Genomic DNA, 18,418 nt, shown 5'->3' on the forward strand with positions numbered 1-18,418 from the left:
AAAATTACAAATGGTTATTATCACTAAGCTAATTAAAAGCCACATTCTATGTGAACGTCCCTTGCATCCCGTTATACAATCTGCTTACCGTCTTGACTGGAAAACACTATTTTCATTGTTAATTTTTCATTAATGTTAACAGGGCTTGACATTAACTTTTCTGCTCACTAGCCACAGCAAATTTTAAAGTGTTAAATTCACACTCATAGTGTGAAATTCAACACTTTTTCAGTGTTTATATAGGTCCACACTAAATAGAGTTAAAAGCACACTTTACGTAGTGTTACTTTTTTTTACCCTTGCATAGAGTTAAAAAAGCACTGTAAGTGTTTACCATTAACACTATAAGTGTTTCTCTCCACCCCCCCACAGGCTCCATTTACACCAAGTCGGTGTTAAATTGACACTAGGTGTGTCAATAGCTTAACACCAAATGGAGTTATTTTTAACCCTAATGTGTGTTCATATAGACCATTTTTATGTGAAAATCTGCATGCTGATTTATTAAAACATGTGCATTTAATTAAATAACAGTCAACATACACGTATCAGTTTTAACTTTTATTTAACAAAAATGAAACCATCACAAACGAGGGTACAATATATTCGCCATCATCTGACCCATATGACCTCCGCAGATCAAAAGGCCTGTAGAACCTCAAACTGGTTGCTGTAACAAGTTCACTCAATTCACAGTATCTCTGTACTTTAAATGCATGGTGATGCTCTGAAAATTGTTCTGTCAAAAGTTTGTTAAGAATAAAATACACAGTGCTGTCAATTAAAAGTATTTTCCGAATCTGACTGAAAACAGGAATTTCATCCTCAATTTCACTGCATAAAATCAGGTCTTGTCTGTATTCTGTCCCATCTATTTTCACCCAGTTGATGGAATGCATGCTTGACTGTATGGGATTGTGCAGCATTCCTGACAACTTTTCACCATCATTCACATCATCCCAACAGAATGTTTTCATTGGTCCACACTCCACTTGACTCAATGGTGTTGTTTTCCAAAGATAGCCTAATGACATCTGATGACTTTTTGCTAAAGATTTGGTAATGTTTTTGAAATTTTTTAGTGTATTCTTAAAAACCTTATGCTTCGCCTCAAACCTCATGTTTTTCAAATTTTCTGAAAGATACTCGAACAATAGTTTAATTTCAAATTGAACAACTCCTTCCAGGAGGTTGTGCATCACAACTCCTTCCAGGAGGTCGTGCATCACATCTAGAGAGTAGTTGTGGCACACATGAAAATATTGCAGACTATTGAGTGTTGAGTTTCTTTTGAGGCCGTGTCTTGACTTGAGTTGAGGGTCAGATTCCAACTCGCTCACCTTCAATACTGGTGAGCAAGCACAAAACTTAGATTAAACAGATGAAAAACTAATTACAGTTACAAAACATGAACACATTAAACATGGTACTGTTGAACTGCTCACATTTGCATGAAAAAAAGTGCTTAAACACCTATATAAATGCACCTTAACCCAGTTGGTAACATGCTTTGTGTATTACAGTGCACATAAAAAAAAACAAAGATAATTAAAAAATAATTAAAAAAAAAAAAAAAAACTGATACACCCTCAGCCAATCCAGGATATGTGAGAAACTTACTTTATTAGAACACAAATGAAGAACTGCACAAGGAAAGAGCACCAAGGTCAATATAATGCATGTGCAATCAATTGAGAGTCCAAAAGGTAAAATTTAGACAGGATCAGATTATGGCAGTGTTTTTCAATCCTAGTCTTAGGGATCCTCCATTACTTAGCAAAACTAATTATAATCTTCACCTCATTAGGCGAGAGCACCATGAACTGAAATATGTCAGTTAAGAGACAAATCAAATGTGCAGAGCAGTAGACCAGGAATGAAAACCACCATATTATAGTATTCATAACAAAAATCATAACTTAAATATGACTTTACATCAGTATTGTGGGTGTTACCTTATGGAAATTCACAAGTCTCTCAACAGCCTCTGTCGAGCTGATCTTAGTCTTCTTCTTCCCTGGGGGAGGAGGCAGGAGATGCAACAGGAGAAGGACAGATGACATGTCACTGTCCCAATCTAGGAATTTGGAATAAAAAAAAGAAAACAAACATTTAGCATTTAAAATAGCAAGAAACCAGAGAAAATTTGAAAGATATCCTCTCAAATCAGGCCAACCATTTTCAGGTCCTTGTCCCTCTGCTGCACTGATAAGACTCTGAATTTCTGCTGTTGAAGTAAGAGATTGGCCTTCATTGATTATCTTCTGCTTAAATGCAGTCTCCCCCCTCTCAAGCAACTTGTTGGATGTTTCGGAATTGAACAGCAGAGCAAAGTCCTGATTTATCTAATGACAAAGCACATTACAAAATGAATAAGATGTTACTTAGGACTATATACCAATCTTTACCTCCAAAATGGATAGTGTGTGCATGTTGTTGGATAGACTAATAAATTATATGCAAATGAGTCAACCACTGTCAACTAAATCCAATTACTATCCCTAAGAAAGGTATGTGTGAGCGAGAGATAAATTTATGAATGGAATAAGACTAGGTAGCAAGCAGGTCAAGTGTGGCCTTATATCAAGTAGCAAACGTCAAAAGACATGTCTAAAACACAGACTTAAGTCATTTTTTGAAAAGAATCATAAATGTTATATTTACCAATCCTTCCACATCCAGAAATCTTCGAAATATATTGAGGACATCAGCTGATCTTTCAGGATTGTGTACCAGTTCTTGTCTATGCTTAAAAGTTTGCTTCATCTTCTGCATAACTTCAGCTTCATCAGCTGCGTGGACAAGGAAGGAAATTGCCTCCCTGCATGCATCTCCTTCAAGCTGCTGCCCAACGTCCGTCATTCTTCGCCGACTTGGTCCTCCACTTTCAGACATCTCTAAGCGAGCACGTTTTGGGTTCTTTCTCGACAAAGTTTTTATGCGCCAGGAGACGTACCCTGTTCCCTTTTCTGGATCGTAGAAATGTTCCTGTCAAAAAGACAAGAAAATAGATTTAGGTTAAATCTGAACAGTCAGTAAGTCACATTTTATAGATAAATATATCATGTCTAACAAGATTGTGTTATACGAGTACATCAAGACAAATGATTCTTACATAGCCTTTTGTGGAAAAAGGGTCTCTCAGGCTAGGAAAGAGAGAAACGATGCCCAAGGCATAAGTCTCCCGCTGTTTGCGTGTAGGGATCCTCCTACAGAGTAAGAAGATATGGTTTATGCTAAAGTTAAAAACCTTGTTTTCTACACAAGTTGATACACAGCTGTGTATTTCCTGAATCTGTGCACTGAAGTCTTACCCATGAATCTCTGTCATGTGACTGACAACAATATTAACAAGCTGACGTCTGGTGCTGTGCTTTAAAGTTTTAGTTGTCTGGTATTCTTCAAGCGCATCTTCACCGCCAGATTGTTTTTCCAGGGCATCTTGGACAATCTAATGATACATGAACACAATACAGGTGGAAACAGTCTAGTAAAATGGTAAAATTATTATATGGATAAATTAACCATATCAAATAACATGCATGCATACTCGTCTTGCCTTTTCAGCATCTATGCCAAAACTGTTGCTGGCCGTTGCTGCTTGATTCTGGACTGCTCTCTCAGTCTCTTCACAGTCAGTAGAAGGGAGTGAAAGAGTATCAATGCTTGTGCTGGGAGTTGAAGATCTTGCAGGTGAAAACTCTTGAAAGAGAAAAGCAGAACATTTTCATGTTCCCTGTAAAAGCATTAATTCAAAATTTAATAGTAAAACTACTATTAAACTACTACAAAACTTTTTGTACTAGTGCAGTGGTTCTCAAACTTGGGGACAAGATCCCTCCCGGGGTCTCTGAATAATTTCAATGGATCACAAGACGGTTTGAAAAATGCAAGTATTTACTTGCATCCCACGGCAACTGGCTCACTAGTTAGCAATACAGTGCGCAACTGCAGATGAAAACCACAATAGCAGAAATGGATAAATTTGTAATTCGTAGGTCTAAAAATGTTAGTTACATTATAGTTAAAATGTTGAACAGGACGGTTTCTTTTGTTTATTGTTTGTTTATTCTGTCGTAGTGGGGGCTGCAAGTTCTTCAGTGCTACTTTAGGGGTCGTTGGCTTAAAAGTTTGAGAACCACTGAAATTTGTCATTATCTCGACGAAACCCTGTGCTAGATTGTCAGCTGTCTTTCTGCTAGATCTAGCTGAAGTTTTGACAGCGATAACCACCAGATCCTTTTGTTCACCGGTTTGTCACTAAATATTTCAGGAACTTCAAATCCCTGGTTTAAACCCTAATCCAAACAAATCTAAATACTAACCCAAACAAATATTCAGGAAACAGCCAAATAAATTTTTTTTTTCTTGAGCACTTACCTGCACATAATGTTGAAAAAAAAAATAATAAGTTGTACAGTTTAAGAGTCAAGAGTCAAGAGGCTTTTATTGTCATTTCAACTATATATAGCTGACGCAGTACACAGTGAAATGAGACAACGTTTCTCCAGAACCTTGGTGCTACATAAAACAACATCGTCACCTCACACAACATGGAGTTACAAAACACAGAGCTGAGGACTAGACTAAGTTGTCCTAGCCACATAAAGTGCATCGTGTGCAGCCTAGTGCAAACGGTGCAAAACAAAACAGTGCAGAACAGACAACACGAGACAGTGCAGGACAAGTACTGTACAGGACAAATACACGAACACAAAATAGCAGCAACCCGTAACCTACTGTATATATATCTGTATACAGTGCAATGTGCAAATTTACAAGTAGTAAAGTGACAGTGCCAGTGAAGTGCAAAAAGAACCGAGCAGAGCAGCAGTAGCAGTGGTCGAATGTACAATGTAAACAGTAGAACAAGCCAACTTGTTTGTAATAACTTAATGAATGTATGAAGTTGAGTGAGTGTGAGTGTGTGTGTGTGTGTGAGTTTAGTTCCAGTTCAGTTGTGTGTGTTGAGAAGCTTGATGGCTTGAGGGAAAAAACTATTGCACAGTCTGGTTGTGAGGGCCCGAATTTGGAACCTCTTCCCTGATGGCAGTAGTGTGAAGAGTGTGTGTGAGGGGTGTGTGGGGTCGTCCACAATGCTGTTGGCCTTTCGGATGCAGTGTGTGGTGTAAATGTCCGTTGAGTCATTGAGGCAGGAGACTGAAGACTTCTTAGGCACTGGGATGATGGTCGTTGTCTTGAAGCATGTGTGAACAACGGTGCTGCTCAGGGAGATGTTGAAGATGTCAGTAAAGACATCTGCTAGCTGTTCTGCACATTCCCTGAGCACCCGGCCAGGGATGTTGTCTGGTCCAGCAGACTTCCGTGGGTTGACTCTGCGTAGAGTGTTCCTCACTTCATCTGTGGTTAGACAGATCACCTGGTCGTTGGTAGGAGGTGTGGTCTTCCTTGCCGTCACGTTGTTCTGTGCTTCAATCCGGGCGTAGAAGTCATTCAGCACATATGGGAGGGAGGGATCACTGTCACAAGCAGGTGATGTTGTCTTGTAGTTTGTGATCGCCTGGATGCCCTGCCATATGCGTCGAGTGTCTCCGCTGTCCTGAAAGTGACCGTGGATTTTCTTGGCATGTGCGCGTTTTGCCTCTCTGATGGCTCGGGACAGTTCGGCCCTTGCTGTTCTTAAGGCCGCCTTGTCCCTTGCTCTGAAGGCGGAGTCTCTGGAATTTAACAGCGCACGCACCTTTGCAGTCATCCACGGTTTCTGGTTGGAGTGTGTAGTGATGGACTTGGAGATGGTCACGTCATCAATTCACTTTCCAATGTAGCTGATCACTGATGATGTGTACTCCTCCAAGTTAATAGAATCACTGTTGGTTGCAGCCTCCCTGAACATATCCCAGTCAGTGCACTCAAAACAGTCCTGAAGAGCAGAGATGGCTCCTTCTGGCCAGGTTTTAACCTGTTTCAGAACCGGTTTCGAGCGTCTGACGAGTGGTCTGTATGCTGGGATTAGCGTCTGATGAGCGGTCTGTATGCTGGGATTAGCATCTGACTAGCGGTCTGTATGCTGGAATTAGCGTCTGACGAGCGGTCTGTATGCTGGGATTAGCATCTGACTAGCGGTCTGTATGCTGGGATTAGCGTCTGACGAGTGGTCTGTATGTTGGGATTAGCGTCTGACGAGCGGTCTGTATGCTGGCATTAGCGTCTGACGAGTGGACTGTATGCTGGGATTAGCGTCTGACTAGCGGTCTGTATGCTGGCATTAGCGTCTGACGAGCGGTCTGTATGCTGGGATTAGCGTCTGACTAGCGGTCTGTATGCTGGCATTAGCGTCTGACGAGTGGTCTGTATGCTGGGATTAGCGTCTGACGAGCGGTCTGTATGCTGGCATTAGCGTCTGACGAGCGGTCTGTATGCTGGAATTAGCGTCTGACGAGCGGTCTGTATGCTGGGATTAGCGTCTGACTAGCGGTCTGTATGCTGGGATTAGCGTCTGACTAGCGGTCTGTATGCTGGGATTAGCGTCTGACTAGCGGTCTGTATGCTGGGATTAGCGTCTGACGAGCGGTCTGTATGCTGGGATTAGCGACTGACGAGCGGTCTGTATGCTGGGATTAGCGTCTGACTAGCGGTCTGTATGCTGGGATTAGCGTCTGACTAGCGGTCTGTATGCTGGGATTAGCGTCTGATGAGCGGTCTGTATGCTGGCATTAGCGTCTGACGAGTGGTCTGTATGCTGGAATTAGCATCTGACTAGCGGTCTGTATGCTGGGATTAGCGTCTGATGAGCGGTCTGTGTGCTGGGATTAGCGTCTGACGAGTGGTCTGTATGCTGGGATTAGCATCTGATGAGCGGTCTGTATGCTGGGATTAGCGTCTGACGAGCGGTCTGTGTGCTGGGATTAGCGTCTGACGAGCGATCTGTGTGCTGGGATTAGCGTCTGACGAGCGGTCTGTATGCTGGGATTAGCGTCTGACGAGCGGTCTGTATGCTGGGATTAGCGTCTGACGAGCGGTCTGTGTGCTGGGATTAGCGTCTGACGAGCGGTCTGTATGCTGGGATTAGCGTCTGACGAGCGGTCTGTATGTTGGGATTAGCGTCTGACGAGTGGTCTGTATGCTGGGATTAGCGTCTGACGAGTGGTCTGTATGCTGGAATTAGCGTCTGACTAGCGGTCTGTATGCTGGGATTAGCGTCTGACTAGCGAGGATTCGGATGTAGTCCAGTTTATTGTCCAGGGAGCAGACATTTGATAGAAAAATGGACGGGAGAGCCGGCCGGCTAGGGTTAGCATTTAGCCTAGCGCGGACACCTGCCCGCTTACCGCGCTTCCGCTTCCTCGAGCACTGCTTCCGATGTCCTCTCTCCCGGTCACCGGCAACAGGCAACGCCGAGGACTGGGGGCCTGGTCTATGTAGCCGGGGTCGCAGTAAGCCGAGGTCGCGAAGTTTGTTAAATACATCATCATTCAGACTGGTTGCTGCATGATTTCTGTACTGTGCTAGTGTCTGGCGGTCGTATACATGAACACAGTTGTCTTTGGTGTTCATGTACATCGAAGGGTTGTTCTAAAAACACTAATTTTACTACTACTTGTATTCCTTCCTTTTCTAACCTGTTTTTGGTTAGACAATGTTTGCATTACTAGCACTAGTAATATTCCCTCATAATAAAGTGTCAGTTAAATGTAAATGTGTTTCCAGCCGAAATGCATTCTTTTGTACCTATAGATACAATAGCGCCCTTGAAAGAATGTCTTCAGTGTTATTATATACTTACCGTCAGACAAGCCAGCAAAAATATTTTCTCCCGAACATCTTACAGTAAGGCATAATTGTGGACTGCCTTCAATCAGTTCATGGAAGATGTCCTCCTCCTTCTCCTCCTCCTCCGTGGTGTCTGTGTCTAAGACTTGAAGAGTTGCAGTTCTTGCAAGCCCAAATTTGCTTTTAACTGAAAAATAATTTCAACAATAACAAATATAATTGTATAAATAATACAATTTATAATAACTAAAGTCTTACTATAGTGTTACTATCTATCTATCTATCTATCTGTCTATCTATCTATCTATCTATCTATCTATCACCAGTCAAAAGTTTTTGAACAGTAAGATTTTTAATGTTTTTTAAATAGAAAACAGTTATTTTAAAATATTTCAAAGTTTTACTGTTTTTGCTTTACTTTGGATCAAATAAATGCAGGCATAATGAGCAGAAGAGACTTCTTTAAAAATATAAAACTTACTGTCCAAAAACTTTAGACTACAATTAGATTTCATTATGATTTACGTAAGAAGAGTCAAATATTAGTTTAATTCAATAGCATTTAACTATAAGCACCTTAATTTTTAACATTACTAAAATCAAAAGTTATATTTATGAACAGCTATGACTTCTACGAGGACATGGACACTGTCAACAAGTCAGAATAGAAAAGCTCTAACCTAGAAACAAGCCTTGTGAACTTCTATCAGCTTATTGCTATTACTAGCTTTCATAAGCACATTATCTAAACGCTATCACAAGCTTCTTAATTTACCTTCATCGAGAAAATCTTGGAATGTGCAATCGTTATTCAACTTCACAAATTTCTTCACACCTTGATATTGTACCTTCACCAGCATGACTCAAGCTGTCGGTGCAGAACAAAATGAAAACAATAACATGGTTAATATGAAATAAAACCCAGCGAGCCGCTGCCATCAGAGCCATCAGTCATCCCACGAATATTAAAGCAGCAAAATAATTCCTATTTACTTTTACGTAGATGATTGCAGAAGAAACGCGCGTTGAGACACCATGCCATGAGCTAGGATGAACTTCAATATGCACCTGGCCAGAACACAGAAGTTCAGCAAACCAATTCTTGCTTGATAATCTGATCATTTATCTGTGCGGCCTTCGGTTGGAGGCGAGCGTAATATATGATAAACTTCGAGAAACTTCCTCAGACCATTCGACACGGCGTGCGCTCACGGGCGAAGTTTGAATAAACTCCCGTGTTAACATGCATGAACAGGCAGGCTATTTAACGTTAACGCACGGTGTCAGCTGTACTGAAATACTCGACAGAAAATGCATTTAATTGTCATAATATGTCGGCGCAAATAACTTATTGAGTTATTGGACGTTACCTCAGTTTGCTAACATTAGCTGTCCTTGTTGTGGCTCCGATGGTCTGCCGCGTTGTCTAAAGCACAAGGGCAATGTTGAGAAACTTATAGTCTAAATGTTTAAAACGTATACATATAAAATTGGTATAAGTTATTAAAAATATCACACCTGTTTGAACGCTGTCCTCTCCTCGTGGTCATCCGCCATTACACAAAGAGGAAATCGGGCAAGGACCGGAAATTGGATCAACTCCTCACTAGTGTCAATCACGTCAACTCAGCTCTGTGAAGTTGGCACTGTCGTGGCAAATACTTCTACAAATCAGAATAAGAAAAATGAGTTACAAAGACAAGGGGTTCTGGATGCCAAAAATCTATAGACTTTATTGAATCAGACAACAAAGCCGAGATGGTCTGCAGAGCTTCTGATTTACATAATCGTGGCCCATGCTTTTATACAGTTCTAAAACAATGATCTCATTGGATGGAGTTTTCTCTTAATCACACACCTGCCTCTCGCCCCAATTATTTTACTTTCCCCTTATCTCAGTTTTAACCGTGGCGAGAGTTCAGTCAGTTTATGTTTCAAAAACAACATTAGCCTTCACCTTAAAAAGCACCATCTACGAGGTCACACCACTCCGTTCTCACAGAACATCTTTGCAGGATCACAGGCCCAAAGTCACCCTTCTAAATGTACTAGAAATGGTACAGTGTAGTATATAAATGAAGCTGTAAAAGTTAATACATGAGGTGATTTAAGGTCACTTTTCAATACTGTTGCATAGATACTGATTGATATAATACTGATTAACAAATGATATTGATATAGATGACAGGAAATTCCTCCATACATCCCTCCTCTGGGGCTTATCAAGCCCCACCTACCTCAAGAGAGCAATCTCACAATCTGGTTCTTTCATATATGTTAACTAGTGATCAATGCCTGATCACTCCTTCTTCTTACCAATAACCAAATCCTGAAATCGCTCTCTTGTGGAGAACAGGACCAAACGTCTCCCCTCACACTCGAATAGGAAGGAGTAAAAGATCCTGTCTCCCTAACCTAACTGTCAATTAACAAATCAACATTGTGTTTTAAGCATGAGCATGCATTTGGTTCAGCACTTGCCCGTGGTTGTCACAGTTATGTAGAGTACAATTCTGATTGTCACATAATTTCTTAAAATTGATTATAATATTGCTTAATCATATAATTGCTAATAAAAATCAATCAACAACAATCAACATAATCAGAATAAAGGCAAAGTACAAGTATTTCTTCAGATCACTTCTTCAACCCAGATACTTTGTGTATCGTAGAGGGTCACCCTTGGGGAGAGGTTAGGCTAGCACTTACACCCAGGGCATGGCTCATCACATAACTACTTCTTCTTCGTCCTCACTGGAGGAACTGGAATCCTCTTCTTCCTTCCCTTGCTCCGGAATCCAATCTGGCTTAGGGGGCCAGTCCGGAGTCCAGTCTGAACTAGTGCCAGCAGACTCACTTCCCAGTCCATCATCAAGCATAGGTTTGTTCATAAGAGCCATCTGTTTAACAGTTGCTTGAACAAGAAAAGATCTTAATATGGGCATAACACAGCAAAACAGTAGTCCTGCAACAACCACTACAATTGCTATCATAACTCCCACTTTTGTCAGTATAGCTCCCCAATGTCCAAACGGTGAAAACCAATCCCAAGAATGCAGATCTCTCCCTACATTTCCAGCTACTTTATTAATTTTTTCAACTTATTCATAGCTTCAGTAAATGCTCCTTCAGGGGCAGTGTTGTTAGGGATAAAAGTATAACATTGTTCTCCAAACATAACACACACTCCTCCTTTTTCTGCCAACAACCAGTCCAATGCTTGCCTCTTCTGCCATGTCATTATATTAGTAGCACCAAACTGTTCACCTAATGCTGAGAGTGCCACATCTGTATAATTAATGAACCGCTGTTGGTTGTAGTAAATGTAATTAATCCACTCTGTAAGGATTTGTAAGGATTTATCCATATCAAAATAGACTCAAATCCTGACATTATCTCATTTCTTGCTTTAAATTGTTCAGGTATTCCTCTAGACTGGCTTTTGAGTCTATGTACACCTTAGGATCTGTCTCATAAGCTCTCTTTACTCTGTGAGACTTTCTAGTTTTTTCAAGGAACTAATCATACCCCCAGTCAACTATCACAGTTCTTTGAATCAACCGTACTCTAGTGCAGATTCCCTTCCAATTTTTAGGTAAATTCATTCTTAACCGTGTCCCTGCACAGAGCCAAAAATGATCTGCTACTGCCTGAGATTGGTCAGTCAAAGCAAACCGCAATGGTGGAGTTAGAGTTTGAGTCATGCAAGTGTCATCTAAGTGAGAGTTGGATAGTACTACTGTCATACTGGTGATTACTGTTGCTAGTGCCTGACCTTCAGACCACTGGATATATTCTATGCGTCCAAAGAGACGGGAATCCAAGTGCCACATTACTGCACAGTTACCTTGGATTTTACCCAAATTATGTTTCCCATATGACTTGTTAAAGCATTCATACTCCAAAGTGTAATCTATGTTATACTGCGGTGGTGTCTCTCTATGTTTTTCCTTTATTCTAACATCCAGTTGTGGGCATCACCCTTTCCATGCCTCTGTGTTATGCATTAAATTATAAAGCATGTTGCCTAAATATGTTAAACACTCAGCTGGGCAATGCGAGTAGTCTGTTCTATTATCCCAATTCTTCACACAATATTGCCTATTGTATTCTGCACGATGTCTGTAATCAAATGGGGTCAGTACCACTACAACTCTGCTCAATGGAGAAGGTGAACATACCAAACAATTACCCTTATTCAAACTACCAGCAGTGTATTCAGCCCACTTATACCACTTACTATCTTGCGCTACCTGTAACAATGCATCATACGTCATCTCTTTTGCAGTGTCATTTAACATCTCATGTGTAACTTCTTGATACACAGGGTTAACTAGTCTCTCAGTGCCTTTACTGTGGAATTCCTGTCATGAGAGTGAGAGTAGTACACAAAATCTTAATATATGACTTATCTTTTGAAAGAAAAACTAAGGGATGTTCTGTAGCATCCCATTTACTTCTTTCTGCTTTTGCCATCATGGGACCTAAATCTTTTGATTCCCAGCCTTTTCCCACATAAAGAGTGACATGGGGAACAGAATTAGGGACCTGAAACCACTTGTCAATAAAATCATCATTAATACAATCATCACAAGGAACTATTTGCATAGCAGCTCCCTGTTTCCCTATAATTATGCATCTAGACACCAAGGGAACTTTTTGACCCTCTGTTTCTTTTAACCACCTTTTTTCAAGCTCTGGGTCACGTGATGAATCATATAACATTGTACAATGATACTCAGACTTAGGAATTGTTGCACCTGGGATCTGCGCTTCAATAAATTTTCTCCACTTACCAATTACTAGCTTTACTACACTACTTACCTGTCCTAACCAATACACATTAGCTTTCAGCTCAGAAAGCACAATTTGAGTTTTTACCCCTGTTACATCTACATAAACTCCTTCTGGAGAACACCAAATTTGGAGTCCAAGTTTACACAATGCATCTCTTCCCAACAAATTAACAGGAGTTTGTTCTGATACTAAAATAGGCAAGGTCACCTTTTTATCTTTAGTCTGCAGACTAACTGGAGCCGTCATTGGAATTAGCTGCATTTGTCCCAAGAATCCTACTGTCTTTGCAAATTTTCCAGACATGGGGAGGTGAGAGGCATAATTTGGACTTACACAAGTGTAAGAGGCTCCAGTGTCTACCCTCATGGGTGTTAATTTGCCCTCTAGTTTAACCTGCAGCATAGGTTCTTGATCAGCATCAGTTGTTAGAATTAGAAGCTGACCCTCCCCAGTAGGATTCTCTGGGCACCCCTAGTACCCCTGATTAGGCCCACCCCATGGGTTCACTGGGCCTTGTGGAGATTGTTGATAGGACTGGACCCAACCATCCCCTTCACCACCAGGTTGCTGTTGCCATGGATTGGTGGGGCAATCACGCCTGTTATGTCCAGGTTGTCCAAATCCCCAACATATTCAAGTGGGTCCTCCTCTTCCTCTTCGTCTTGGTGGTGGCCTTCTTTGCCAATTCATGTTATTTGGCTGCTGATAGACATTAATAATCAGCATTGCAGGCTTTTGTGGAACTATGGGAGCAGCTGGCGCAGCTGGTGCACTTTGCTGGACAGTAGGAGGTGGAGGTGGTGGTGGTGCATTCAAAGGAGCCATCACTGCTGATGACACTTCCTCCACTTGGTCTTTGTCTTTATCTTTGTCTTTCACAGGCGCTTGGACCTTTTTCTTATTTTTGTTTGTCAGCTCTTCAAGCTGCAGTTGTGCCAGTTTTCTTTGTAGTTCTCTTTCTTGATTCTTAAGCTTTTGCTCATTCCTCTGTATTGTTCAACTGCATGAGTCACATGGTCACAGAATTCCTTGTGCGATTTAGAATGTAGGCCAACCACATCTTCTAGCTTATCTTTTACAAATGGTGGCATAGCATTCATTATTGCTGTTCTGAACAATGATGACATCACAGGATCTGCTTCTGGATCCCTTTCCAGTTCCTGTCTCCATCTTTTTAGTTGTCTCTGCACATAAGTGGTGGGATTTTCTGTTTCTCCCAGCTGTTCTCCTTTCAGCGACCCTGGGTCTATGCGTGATGGATACTCTGCCCTCAGTGTTTGCCATAGGCGTGGATGATATTGATCAAACTGTGTCCCATCCATTACTGGAGAGTTCACTGCTCTTTGTAGGTTAGCAGCTGTGAGGATCTCTTTCATTCTTAATCCTCCTAAAATTTTGACAAGGAGTGCTTTGATGTCTCCAATTGCCAACAACTTGCCCATTGTCTCTTCTTCAAACACCTTAATCCACTTCCCAGTTCCCTCGTGGATGTCAGGGAGACGGGTAATCAGTCCACCTGGATATTGTGTAGCCCAGGGTACATAGTGCCCTCTAGCACCCTTAACCAGAATAGGCAACTGAAGGTGACTGTCATATCTTTGTGGTTCTTGTAAGTGTTCACGTGGTCTGAGCCGTCTTCCTCCCTCATCTCGTGACCATGTTTCTACATCATCATCATCATCCTCATCATCCACGTATAATGTTCCTGTAACCCGCTTTCTCTCACCCACATCATACCTTCTTGAACCTGCGGAATATCTTCTCTTACTGAATTGTTCTGCTTCATCCAAATATTTTTCTGCCCTTTTTATTCTTGTACGTATGCTTCTATCCAATTTGTCCATCTGTGTTAACAACTTCTCCTGCTTCTCTGGGATATCTACAGGGGAGCTTTGCCTCTCCTCTTCACAATAACCACTTAAATCAGGATATTGGGCATAACTGTCTACTTCCTGTTCCCTTGTTGTCTGTCTGCACTGTTTTTTGCCTTTAGGAGTCTTGTGGACCACTTTAGAAGAACAAATGGTGGGAGGTTCCCCATCTTCATCCTCCTCCATGTCTATTGTCCCTTCAACTTGTACTGTTCCTTTAATTATGGGAAGCTGATTTTTTGGAGGTGCATAAGGAGGTGGTGAAAATTTTTCTCATCTTTTCTTCTGTCTCCTCATTGTCTTTTTTCAACATTTTTCTGGCTTGTTTCATGCTTTTCCATGTATTTTCTCCTTCTGCTTTAAAATATGCAATTACTTTCAGCTCTTTCTCTCTCTTGTCCTCTCTCCCTTTACTTTTGTCCTTGGCTTTGTAGTTCTTTATCAGTGTTTCCATCTCCTCACACAGAGATACATCAAACATTCCCTCCTCTGGCCACTGTGTTTTCTTATTTTTAGTTCTCGTTCTCCACTTCTTTGAGCACTTCTCTATAATTTCTTTACATAAGGGATATCTGGTTTTAATAACTCTATGGGTGAGGATGCCATGATTGGTCCCTGTATTCTGCTTCTGCTTGTTGCCATCCTCTTTGGAGACGGTTCACTATTACAGTCTGGAATAAAAGTCACTAAGATTTGTCTTAGAGTCAGCCCGTCTACAGTCTTAGATTCACGTGGCTCAATAATTCTTTTTGCAGAAAGCCAAGTAACTTCTTAAGACTACTGACACCTCAAGTTCAGGGTTATTTAACTGTCTCCCAGTTACTCCTTTGCCTGAGTCTTAGTTCAGTGTGCTGTCAAAACGTAAAGAATAGCACTGCTCAAACAGCTCACTACGTCTGTACTGATATATACTCAGAAAACCCTGGTGACGACTATGGTGATGCCCAGCAAACTGAAGTTGTAGGCAACAAATATTAGTTCTTTTACCACTTGTAATTGCTCTTCTCAGTATTCTGTATGTAAACGGAAAAAACTCCTCCACTGTTGGCCTTGTTGAAGTGTATACTAATCTAAAAAATACTAACCCTTGTGACCTCAAAAGTATTCTGTTCCCAGTAATGTGGCACTGAGAAATAGATTATGTGAGACTTAGATGTCAATCTAGTGCGGCTCTCAGCAAGCTCATAATCCATTCAACAAAACTTGAGTTTCTTTATCAGGATCACAACGGCTCCAGTTAGGGGAATGTCCAAGCAATTTACAAAACCAGTATCTTGGAAGATTTTTGCTCCTAATCTCACCCTTTGAAGTATTGCTCTCCCTAATGTACCTCACACACACATGCACAAACTTGCACATACCCAAGGTCACAGAACCACAGACTCAATTGTGTGTAACTGCAGCCTCTCTCTCTCTCTCTCCACTATATAAAACTTACTTGCCTTATTTAACCAAATACACACCTAGAACAGCATGCACCATCTAAACAATCATAATGGTGCTGTGTCTTTGGAACTATGATTTTATATGGTTGGACTGGGCTTATAGCACTATTAGTTGTCCAGATAATCCTATCACCCAAATGAAACTCTATTATATTAAAAGTGGTTGCAAACCAATTCCCCTTATCTTCTAGTCTTGCATGAGTTTTAGCCTTTACTATTATTATACCACAAGGATGCACAAATTTTCTACATGAGATCAAATGAACATGTATTCTACAATCTGAACTAGAACCTTCTCGTTTCCAGAAAATGTTTATAACTGATTGTAACTGCTCTTGTTTAACTAATTCACTTTTCTTCTTCTTTCTACGATGATGTTTTTTAGGCATAAGTGCTAGTAAACATTCTAATCCAAACTGCAACAACTACAATTAGGCTGTAAAATCAACTTTGTGATGAACGTTTATGCACAGGCCTGTGCTCTAGAGTACAGCGATAACGATTGGGCAAATGTCCAAGATATTCGCAAGCTGCTCGTTACTTTTTCTCACACACACACACACACACACACACACACACACACACACACTGGCATACCCTCCTTTTACTGATTGGCTCCCACATTCACACAGTCTCCAAATTAACTTTGGAGCTCATCATTCATTATTTGTCTCCTTATCTACGGAGCTCATCATTCATCACTTGTCTCCTTATCTACGGAGCTCATCATTCATCACTTGTCTCCTTATCTACGGAGCTCATCATTCACTCCCTCTAGTCAGTGTGATATAGTCACGTCCGTCTCCACCAAGCCACACTTAAGTGATGGTCCAGAAGAGGCACGTGTCCGATATCCAGCCAAACCCAGAGGCTATTGTTTTTCATGCACACTTAAACTTGCATTCACACACTGGGTATCATGCAGAGAAACAAGGGAATGTGTTTTTTTTTATTTATTATTTTTTTTATACATTGGATTCCAGGAATGTAGCCCAACTCTCACCTCTGCTGCTCACACTCACACACACACAAACACAGCAGCTATTCTCTCTCAAACGAACATCTTCCACATGATGTTCACACACACACAATTCACACCTTCACTTTCTATCAACTTCACGTGTCTAATCCTTCCAATGGATGGGCGAGACGTCACAGGCCGGGTGACGTAGCGACCCGGAGCGGCGAGCCCCGCGTTAGCTTACTGGAAAATGAAGCAAGCGCCGCAGGGACGCCCGGAAGTGTGGCACCGAGACGCAGCGTCTCGTTCCCTCGGGGAACCATGGTTACATACGTAACCTGGAGACGTTCCCCTTCAGGAACTCGAGCTGCGTCACGAAACGCTATGGGAACGAGTATACCCACACCGCCAGACTTACAAGTCCCTGCCTCCAGGAGGAGGCAAGCCTAAGGCACAAGGACAGAGGAGCCAGGAGTGGCTCGCGTATCTAGGTCATAAAACCTGGCAAAGGTCAGGGGCATGGACCATCCCGCCGCGTTGCAGATGTCCTGTAAGGACACACCTGCCAGAAAGGCCTTAGAGGCCGCCACCGCTCGGGTAGAGTGAGCCTTGACCCCCAGAGGACTGGGGAGACCAGAGGACTCGAAAGCCAGAGAAATGGGTTCTACAATCCACCGGCTGAGGGTCTGCTTAGAAGCAGGAAAACCCCTCTTAGGGGGACCAAAGCACACAAACAACTGGTCCGCCTTTCTCCACAGGGCAGTTCTGTGGACGTACGCGTCCAGTGCTCGCACTGGACACGTACAATTGAGCTTCCGATGGTCGGGCTCCCTGAAGGGAGGAGGACAGAAAGCCTGCAGCACGACCGGCCGTGGTGCCGAGGAGGGGACTTTCGGTACGTAGCCCGCTCGGGGGTACAGGAACGCTTTGGCCAACCCAGGTGCAAAGTCTAAATAGGAAGGGGCCACAGAGAGGGCCTGAAGATCCCCCACTCTCCTAAGAGAGGAAATTGCCAAGAGAAAGGCAGTTTTCAACGTCAGAAGACGGTCCGAAATCTCCTCTATGGGCTCGAAGGGGGGTTTGCAGAGAGCCTCTAAAACCACGGCCAGGTCCCACGAGGGGACCCGAGATCGAGCTGGAGGTCTGATCCTCAGCGCACCGTGGAGGAAACGTGTCACCCAGGGGTGTCTGCCCACTGACTGGCCATCGAGAGGGGCGTGGCAGGCCGCAATAGCCGCCACGTACACCTTCAGGGTGGAGTGGGTCAGCCCCGTGGAGAGGCGGGCCTGCAAGAACTCCAGCACTGTACCAACTGGGCAGTGAACAGGGTCAAGCCGGCGGTCTCCGCACCAGGAAGTGAAAAGGTTCCACTTCAGGGCGTACAGTTTCCTCGTAGAGGGAGCTCTGGACTGGAGGATGGTCTCCACAACCTCGGTTGAGAGACCGGAAGCGTGGAGTTGTGCCCCCTCAGAGGCCACACCCACAGCTTCCACAGCTCCGGGCGGGGGTGAAGATGGCCCCCCGCCTGTGAGAGGAGATCCCCCCTGATCGGAATCTCCCATGGAGAGCCGTCTAGGAGGGAAATCAGGTCCGAGAACCATACTCGGCCCGGC

General features: G+C 42.6%; 2 protein-coding genes across 4 annotated transcripts in view; one reads left to right on the forward strand and one right to left on the reverse strand.

The window, feature by feature from the left end:
* The window catches only part of LOC117598089 (cytolytic toxin-alpha-like), a 40,351-nt gene that overhangs the window by 1,164 nt on the left and 20,769 nt on the right, over positions 1-18,418 (forward strand). The gene's annotated exons all lie outside the window — the stretch shown is intronic.
* On the reverse strand, positions 549-17,739 carry LOC117598090 (uncharacterized). 3 transcript variants are annotated; one of them, XM_053236959.1, is made up of 8 exons: positions 3,551-17,739; positions 3,315-3,451; positions 3,116-3,209; positions 2,665-2,988; positions 2,177-2,345; positions 1,956-2,077; positions 1,621-1,643; positions 549-1,348 (listed from the first exon to the last, which is right to left on the reverse strand). In XM_053236959.1, the coding sequence occupies exons 2-8, from the start codon at positions 3,329-3,331 to the stop codon at positions 1,321-1,323; spliced, it is 777 nt and encodes a 258-aa protein (XP_053092934.1). In that variant the 5' UTR covers positions 3,332-3,451; positions 3,551-17,739; the 3' UTR covers positions 549-1,320. The 3 variants fall into 3 exon arrangements, 1 of the variants encoding a protein (XP_053092934.1); XR_008302305.1 differs by lacking the exons at positions 549-1,348; positions 1,621-1,643; positions 1,956-2,077; positions 2,177-2,345; positions 2,665-2,988 and having other exon boundaries at positions 3,196-3,209; positions 3,315-3,441; XR_008302304.1 differs by lacking the exons at positions 549-1,348; positions 1,621-1,643; positions 1,956-2,077; ... (1 more) ...; positions 2,665-2,988; positions 3,116-3,209 and having other exon boundaries at positions 3,216-3,441.

This window comes from Pangasianodon hypophthalmus, chromosome 9 (genome assembly GCF_027358585.1).
Source record: "Pangasianodon hypophthalmus isolate fPanHyp1 chromosome 9, fPanHyp1.pri, whole genome shotgun sequence".
Lineage (NCBI taxonomy): Eukaryota > Metazoa > Chordata > Actinopteri > Siluriformes > Pangasiidae > Pangasianodon > Pangasianodon hypophthalmus.

Bases quoted from the DNA above. Each gene is read 5' to 3' on its own strand.
- LOC117598090 (XM_053236959.1), bottom strand. The intron at 2,989-3,115 runs GTAAGAATCATT...TCTTTTTGACAG, and splicing joins CTTTTTCCACAAAAGGCTAT to GAACATTTCTACGATCCAGA. The intron at 1,349-1,620 runs GTAAGTTTCTCA...CTTGCTCACCAG, and splicing joins TTCATTTGTGTTCTAATAAA to TATTGAAGGTGAGCGAGTTG.